Below are 8,098 nucleotides of genomic sequence, written 5' to 3' on the forward strand. Positions count from 1 at the left end.
ACTAATAGTAATTCTTTACAACTTTCTGTCGGTTACAACCTCTCTGAAACTCAACATATCAATGGCTGACTCCTTACCTCCAGACATGTTATCAGAAATTTTCAAGAGGCTACCAGTCAATCATGTTCTGCGTTGCATGTGCGTTAAAAAATCATGGTATCGTGTCATAAAAACTTGTATTTTTGTTTCTCTTCACTTGAATTATCGACAGAGCGTCTCAAGTAAAAGGTATCTCCTCTTTCACTCCAATTACAGTGGTTTTTCAGTACATTCTGACGATAAAAAGTGCAGAGAAACGTACAAGTGGCGTCCTGACGACGTTGGTCAGACGTCGTATGGGACGTCGAATGGCCTCATATGTCTGTCAGACTTGGAGCTGGAATATGATAGTCATATTTATCTTTGGAATCCTGCTATTAGAAGATCAAAACTTCTTCCCCCTTCTTCACTATTTTTAGATATTTTCAAACTTGAATTTAAGGGTAAGGTCTTCAAAATGAGTTTAGCTTTCGGGTATTCGTCCAGCAGGGATGATTACAAAGTGGTGAAAGTTATGATTTACTGTCTGGAAAAAGGTGCAAAGTGGTTGTCACTAGTAGATGTTTATAGTCTGAGAAGTAATTCGTGGAAGGAAATCGGCCAGGAGGTTTCGTGCTGTAAATTAGGCCGTCCTGTGTTTGTGAAAGGAGTTGTCTATTGGATAGCGAAGAAATGTGATGGAAAGAGGTTAATTTTGTGTTTTGATACGGAGGAGGAAGTTTTTCGAGAGATTTTGTTGCCAGGGTATGATTGTGCATATAAACTTGATCACTTTGTTCAGAAGTTTGGTGAATTGCTCTGTGTTTTGGTTTTCCACCCGCCTTCAGAAGCGGTTGACATGTGGGTGATGGAAGAAGCCGAGGTTTGGAGAAAGATAACCAGCATTGGTCTAGCAGACAAATATGGATTGCCAATGGGCTTCAGAAACAATGGTGAAATGGTACTAAGGATGTTAAATTATGAATTTGGATTTGTTTCGTATGATCTTAAGAGGAATAAGCCGACAGGGATCATGAAATCGAAGCATCTGAAGCCGTTTGGATGGGATTTCAGTGACGATGACGAGAAGGAGGCTGTGGATAATTTGGATCAAAAGGTCTATTTTGTGAATCCATTCATGGAGAGTTTGGTTTTGCTGGATGACAAGTGAAGTCCATTAGGTCCTTTCAGTTTTAGTTATACAATCAAGCATCCTTTTTGTGTTCATTTCGATTCATGTATCCAGTTTATCTTGAATTCAGTTCAATTGCCCTGATATAAGTTGTCAGTTTGCCTAGTTTATACAAGTCTGATAAGGCAATAAGTAGGCTCCAAGTCCGAGAGCTAATATATATTGTAACAGTAAGGCAAAGCCAAAGAATACAGGCTACGGATCCGTCCCATTGGATTGTTAACATTACTTTTTGACACCCTTTCTAAAACCTCTTTAAAATATAGTTCCTTGATATTTTTTTTTAAAAAAAATATTCTGATTCAAAAAGAAATAAATTGAAAAAATATTATAAAACTATACTTTATAAGATCCTCAAGATGCGTGGGACGGAGGAGTATTACATGTGCCTTCAGTTTAAAAATTGGAAAACAGCAATCAAAATCCATTTATTAGTTTGATTTTGGCTTCAACACTTTCGACTAAGAACAATTTGGTTTTGGATACTAAGCTAACTAATCAAGAATTATCATCTGGAGAAAGTGATTGCAGAATTAATTCTGAAGTATGCATGATTAAACCCAATATAAATAATTAATCAAGATTAAATAAACTTAATAAATTATTGTGACTAAACTGTAGGTAACTAATAAAAGAAGATTCAGTTACCATAGTAAAAAGAATTCTTGATTAAACATGATTGTTTGATAAGTGTGAAGTATTAGTGTTCCAATTGAATACTAATTTACTTGCTTGTCAAGTTATTTGTAGTGATTTAATCTGTTTTTATCGTACTGGGAGCTCTGAGGGTGTTGTTCTAGTGGTAATGGATTCTCCAGCAGTCAAGGAAATTTTATCTAGACTTATGAACTTCAACTCTCCTCAAAAAAGACCAGTCCCCCCCTTGCCTCCTGGAATTTTACCAGAAATCTTCAAAAGGCTGCCAGTGAGATATGTTCTCCGGTGCAGGTGCGTTCAGAAATCGTGGTATCGGGTAATACACAGTTCTAGTTTTATTACTCTGCACTTGAATTATCAGATTAATTCTCAGAGGAAAAGATACCTCCTTTTCCACTCCAATTATAGTAGTTATTCGATACATTCTGATAATAATAAGTGTAGGTTATCCTACAATTGGTATCCGAATGTTAGTCTGACATCGTATGGGACGTCAGGTGGTCTGATATGCTTGTCTGATTTATGCTTGGATTATAGTAGCCATATATATCTCTGGAATCCCGCCATTCGGATGTTAAAAGCTCTTCCACCTTCTTCATTTTTTTCAAATATTTTTGTGCTAGATTTTAAGGGCTATGTCTATAAACTGAGTTTAGCTTTTGGATATTCGCCCCATGTGGACGATTACAAAGTGGTGAAAGTTATGATTTATTGCATGGAAGAATATGCAAAGTGGTTGACAGTTGTTGATGTTTATAGTCTAAGAAGTAATTCCTGGAAGAGAGTTGGTGGAGACCTTTCATGCTGCAAGCTAAGCCGTCCGGTGTTTATAAATGGTGCTGCATATTGGGTGGCGAAGAAATCTCATGGCAAGAAAATCATTGTGTGCTTTGATACTGAGAATGAAATTTTTCGGGAGATTTTGTTACCACAGTATGATTGTTTGTATAAACTAAATTACTTTGTTCAAGAGTTTTGTGAATCATTATGTGTTTTTGTTAACCACCGGCCTTTGGGAGTTGTTGACGTGTGGGTGATGGAAGAAGCGGATGTTTGGAAGAAGAAAACGAGTATTAATCTGGGAGGGATTTACGGTTTGCCCATGGGTTTTAGAAGCAATGGTCAGATGGTACTTAGGATGTTAAATGAATTTGGATATGTTTCGTATAATCTGGAGAAAGATAAGGCAGAACAAGTATTGAAATCACAGCGCTTACGTCAGTTTGGATACATTAATACTACTAGCAAAGATGTTGCAGATAGTTTGGATCAAAAGGTCTATTTTGTGAATCCCTTCATGGAGAGCTTGCTTCTGCTTGATGACAAACTCGGGTTTTAGCACAGAATATCTACGGAGAGAAGATCCTACCTTGCTGATTGAAAGTAGAAGATTTTTTGCAGGCCCAGTCACACATAACTGGACAGCTGGTATTTCTGAGTACTAGATAATTAAAGCTTTGTTAACATTCAAATCTAAATCACTACTGTTTACTTCTTAAAGAATTTGTGCTGAATTTCATTGTTTAGTAGAATAATTTGTTAATTTTCAGTGTTCTAAAAATCAGTGACTCTTGTGAGTACCAGACTCTGCCAAAGTGAAGATGGTGAACACAGAGTGGAGTCGACTGAAACTTGTATATTAATCCATTGGATTGTCTAGTATTGTCTATCAATTGTCTTTCGCTTATCGCTTATCCATCTGTTAAATTTGTGAGCTTCAGTAATTGATTATCAGTCTTTATGGAGAGTGTTTAGCTTACATCCTTAATCATAAACGAAATTAACAGACTTCAATTAAATAATTTCTAGGCACTGCAAGAATATATTCGGCAAGTGCAGAACAAGGTAGTCAAAGAACTAACACTGTTCCATCAAATACAAAAAGAAAAAAATAACTGTGAAGAAAGATTTTAATTATGTGAAGGTCCTATATAGTGACTAAACTAGAGCTCATCATGTAAATCAGCATCTTCTTCGGCTTCTGTTCCTGCACCGGATCTTTGATAAACTGCTGTAATAATTGGGTTGCAAAAAGCTTCCACTTCCTTAAGCTTTCATCATGATCTTCTTTTTCAACATTTTGATTATCATCCAACCACTAAAGAATTCGACTCCAACTTGTCTGAAATTTTTTCCTTGTCGTTGATTTGATTCTTCATGTTGTAGATGTACGTCTCCAAGTGGTTTCAGCTGGCCTCCATTTTCTCTCTAGCCTTCTTGTCTTCCTCTGCAAACTCATCAGCCTCTCATGCAAATTTTCCTGAGGCCTTGTCTTCTGCCCTTGTGTTAAGAATGCTGTTATCATCAACTTAAAAAATGTGAATTCAATTTGAGGAGTTCCTCTGCAGAAAAGGTTTATTGGAATCTAAGCGGATACATATAAAATAGTATTAGTTAGAAAGGTCAATGGTCCAAAGTATATAGCTTGGAGCTGGAGGTATTCCAGTTAGATCAAATGTTCCAAGCAGCCTACAATCTTTTGTAAGAACCAAAAGATTAAGCCTAAATCAGAACAGAAGAGCCGTGCATTCTAAATCAACTCAAGGTTAAGATTATATCTTGCAGTACTAAGCAGCAGCGGATATAATACGAACACAGGAAGATTATAATACCTTGATGGGGACAGTAGTCTGTTGATCCTGGAGAGTCGTAAAAGTTTATGACTTTTTGGTGGGTATACCAGTATTTCTTGGAACTAACTTAGTCATCACGCGGCCAGCAGTTTAAATGCCCAATGTGAGAGGAGTTGCAGCTATTACTAGCATATCTGATTCGAATATAAAAAGAAAATGTTAGTTTTGAACTGAAGCCTGCTAACAACATAATCTTAAAATTTTTTAAAAATAGAAGAGACACCTTTTGTTTCATTGCCACCTTCTCCTCTTAGGATCCCTACTTGTACAGTAGCACCAAAAGCTACAGCCTCATCAGGGTTTACCCCTTTACTAAGCTCCTTCCCATTGAAATAATCACTAAGAAGCTGTTGGACTTTGGGAATTCTGGTGCTTCCACAGACAAGAACAATTTCATGAATTTGGTGTTCTCCAAACTAGGGTCCTGTATAGCCTTCTTGACAGGCCCCGTTGTCTTTCTAAATAGATCATTAACTCCTCAAACGAGCTCGAGTCAGTGGTTCTGAGAAATCCACGCCATCAAAGAGTGTATCAATCTCTAGTCGGACTTGATGTTGGTTGCTCAAAGCGCTCTTTGTGCACTCAGCTTCCTTTCTCAGTTTGCCAAGAGCTCTGTTATCCTTATTGATGTCCTTATTGTACTTTATTGATCAACTTAAGGAAGTACTCCATAATTCTCTGATCAAATTCTTCAACTGCCCAAGATAACCAAACATAATAATACTCTGTTCATCAAGAATAGAATCAAAGGCTCATTCATACAATTTAAACTTACTATCAATATTAAGGATAAATAAGAAATTAAGAACAAACGGAATTAAGTGGTAGATTATTAGTACCTCCCAAATGAGTGTCTCCACTTGTGGCAAAAACCTCAAAAACATGCAACTAGCTAAGATGAAATTAAGCTTTGTTCTTAAAATTTTATCTCTGTGAAATTTGTATAAGATGAAACCAGCATGCAACTAAGGCTTTATATAGGGCACTACTACCATGACTATCTTTAGAAATTTTAACTAACGACCAAACATGTCATATTTGATTACGTGGACCAATTAGGTTCGAGCTGTCTGTTGTTAGATTCTCCTGCATCAATCGGAAAGCAAAAAAAAATAAAAAATAAATTAATCAATGGTGTCAAAATTTGTGACTATTGTGAATCTCAACCAAGCTGTTAATCTGGTGGATAAGTTTTATTGATAATTTGGCATCCATTATTTAAAGGCCATATTAAACAATGGTTTCGAAAAACAGAAGGGAAAAAAAACATCCAGCAAAGGTACCAGGAGAGGAGACATAAATTTTGGTTCCAATGGGACAGACGGTGGTGGTGGTGACCACCGTCTATCTTGTCCTCGCAACAACATTATATCAAGTGATGAGAAACAGTGACAACCAATACAATTCCATCAGTGCTGCACGGCGTTTAGGATACAATATTTCACCACCAAATTTTGATCCTCTGGTGGAAAGCATTCAAAGATCGGTTGATGACAACACTGCTGAGAAGCTGCAGAATGATTCCAGTTATTTGGATGATGATGGCAAGATCAACACAACTTATAGAATAATGGTGTTGTTTCCATTTCTAGATGTCGCGCCAAAGGATGGCTTTGTAGATTCTAAGGAATTGGAGAAATGGATTTTACAACAGGCGGTTGATCGGTTAAATTTTGGTACAAGACAAGCATTGGAACTACATGATGAAAATGGAGATGGCCTTGTTTCCTTTCCTGAGTATCTTCCTCACGTTTCAAATCAAGATCTCGGTAATTCACCTCCTGCCTCCTAGTTGATCATCAATTCATCATGTATTCAATCATTAACCATATTGGTTTAAATGCATGCATGTCTGTAAATGAATTTCGTGACATCTCATCATTGTAATGTAATATATTTCATAATTTTCAGTCAGACAAATTTAAATTGACCTCTATTACTTGTGGGATATCTCCCAGAGTCCCAGATGGCCAGATATCTTACTAAGATATAAGTGATCAAGTAAATTTATATTGTTCCATGTATTAACAGAGGGAGACGATAAAAGGCGTGGGGCAGCTGGATGGTGGTATGAGCAGTTCAAAAATGCGGATGCTGATCACAATGGACTGCTCGACTTTGATGAACTTAAAGAGTAATACTTAATTTTCCAACAGTTACATAACCTTCCTATACCACTCCTGTTTCAATTTGAAACCGTCTAGTAAACTTTTTTGTTGCAGCTTCTTGCATCCAGAGGACAGTACAAACGAACGAATACAAAAATGGTTGTTGAGGGATGAGATAAGGTATGTCTCGAATCATTTTGTTCTCAAATGCATCTATGCAAACAATTCTTGTTTGATTTATGATTTTAAGTTGTTTCGTTATGTGGAGAAAACTTAACACTGTTAAGCCTATAAATCTGAATCAGGGAAATGGACTATGATAACAATCAGAAACTTGATTGGATGGAATTTGAGACGGGGGCATATGATGGTTACTTGAATTATATAGCACTTGAGGCCAAGGGAGATAAAGATGTGCCCTCGGAACAAGATGTATTTGCTAAGCTAGATCTTGATCAAGATGAGTAAGTATCACGTCCTCTCTTCTCCGGACCACTATTACATTTCCAATATGATTTTCTGACCTGTTTTATTAACCGCAGACTACTAGATTTGGATGAATTGAGGCCTTTCCTCCAATACATGAATCCCGGAGTACTGCAGAATGCACGACATCATACACTGCACTTGATTGATGAGGTACAACTTTTAAGTACATTATTCGACAAGCAGGTGCAGATTTTCAACAATTGTACTAATCATATGTTCATGACTTTGCTAATCAGGCTGACCAGGATGAAGATGGGAAACTAACAATCCAAGAGATGATTAACAATGACCGTGTTTTCTACGACAGCTTGTTTCATCAGACGAATGTATCTGATGACAAATTCCATGATGAACTTTGATAGAGATTGATCATTTTTCTAGCAAATGCAGTTGGAAGTTTCATTTCCTCTCTCAGTTTTGATTGTCTTAGGCCAATTATGTCTTTTACATGTATTTTTGATTCCTTTTTTTGCCATGCAATGTTGAATGCAAAGATGATTTTACAGGTTTATGATCTCTTTAAAATCAAGAACCAATTAAAAAATTATCAGCATATAATATGGCTTGCATAAAGATACATAGTAAAGGTCTGCAAAATAAAATTGTTCTCAGAATTTATTTTGTTAAAAAGCTAGCAAACAAGGCAGCCCACTGTTTGCCGCGTGTTCCTTGCATGCTTAATAGCTACAATGCTTTTAGGTCTCCTCCGAGTATATTGTTGGAGACATTGATGTCGGATTCTCCTTCTTTTTAATGAAATCTGCAGTTTCAAAAAAAAAAAAAAAGTAATTCAGACGTAAATTTTAATTGGTTATAAATTCTACCATTATATTAAAATCAAGCGATTATATTTCTATCCTTTCCCGAGAATTTGGATAACTTGCAGAGAAAAAGTTAGTCAAAAATAATATAAATGATATTGATTCGAAGACATAATCAGGGACCGTTTGGTTAGGGGTAACTAACAAAGGGAAAGGGAAACAACCCGTTTTATTCTCTTT

At 36.5% G+C, this 8,098-nt stretch overlaps 3 protein-coding genes across 3 annotated transcripts; all 3 read left to right on the forward strand.

Annotated features, from left to right (window-relative positions):
- Position 1: 1 nt before the first annotated feature.
- Positions 2-1,322, forward strand: LOC108212471 (F-box/kelch-repeat protein At3g23880-like). Its single transcript, XM_017384196.2, has one exon. The coding sequence runs from the start codon at positions 62-64 to the stop codon at positions 1,187-1,189; it is 1,128 nt and encodes a 375-aa protein (XP_017239685.1). The 5' UTR covers positions 2-61; the 3' UTR covers positions 1,190-1,322.
- Positions 1,323-2,015: 693 nt separating this feature from the next.
- Positions 2,016-3,206, forward strand: LOC108212473 (F-box/kelch-repeat protein At3g23880-like). Its single transcript, XM_017384197.1, has one exon. The coding sequence runs from the start codon at positions 2,016-2,018 to the stop codon at positions 3,204-3,206; it is 1,191 nt and encodes a 396-aa protein (XP_017239686.1).
- Positions 3,207-5,745: 2,539 nt separating this feature from the next.
- Positions 5,746-7,741, forward strand: LOC108213942 (uncharacterized). The gene is made up of 6 exons (XM_017385725.2): positions 5,746-6,269; positions 6,532-6,634; positions 6,723-6,788; positions 6,914-7,072; positions 7,151-7,247; positions 7,334-7,741. Exons 1-6 carry the CDS (start codon positions 5,813-5,815, stop codon positions 7,454-7,456), a joined length of 1,005 nt encoding a protein of 334 aa, XP_017241214.1. The 5' UTR covers positions 5,746-5,812; the 3' UTR covers positions 7,457-7,741.
- Positions 7,742-8,098: the final 357 nt, after the last annotated feature.

Source organism: Daucus carota, chromosome 3 (assembly GCF_001625215.2).
Source record: "Daucus carota subsp. sativus chromosome 3, DH1 v3.0, whole genome shotgun sequence".
Taxonomy (NCBI): Eukaryota; Viridiplantae; Streptophyta; class Magnoliopsida; order Apiales; family Apiaceae; genus Daucus; species Daucus carota.

Coding starts and splice junctions, on each gene's coding strand:
- LOC108212471 (XM_017384196.2), top strand. CDS start 62: ATGGCTGACTCCTTACCTCCAGACATGTTATCAGAAATTTTCAAGAGG.
- LOC108212473 (XM_017384197.1), top strand. CDS start 2,016: ATGGATTCTCCAGCAGTCAAGGAAATTTTATCTAGACTTATGAACTTC.
- LOC108213942 (XM_017385725.2), top strand. CDS start 5,813: ATGGGACAGACGGTGGTGGTGGTGACCACCGTCTATCTTGTCCTCGCA. Junction 6,635..6,722: donor GACTTTGATGAACTTAAAGA/GTAATACTTAAT, acceptor TTTTTGTTGCAG/CTTCTTGCATCCAGAGGACA. Junction 6,789..6,913: donor TTGTTGAGGGATGAGATAAG/GTATGTCTCGAA, acceptor AATCTGAATCAG/GGAAATGGACTATGATAACA.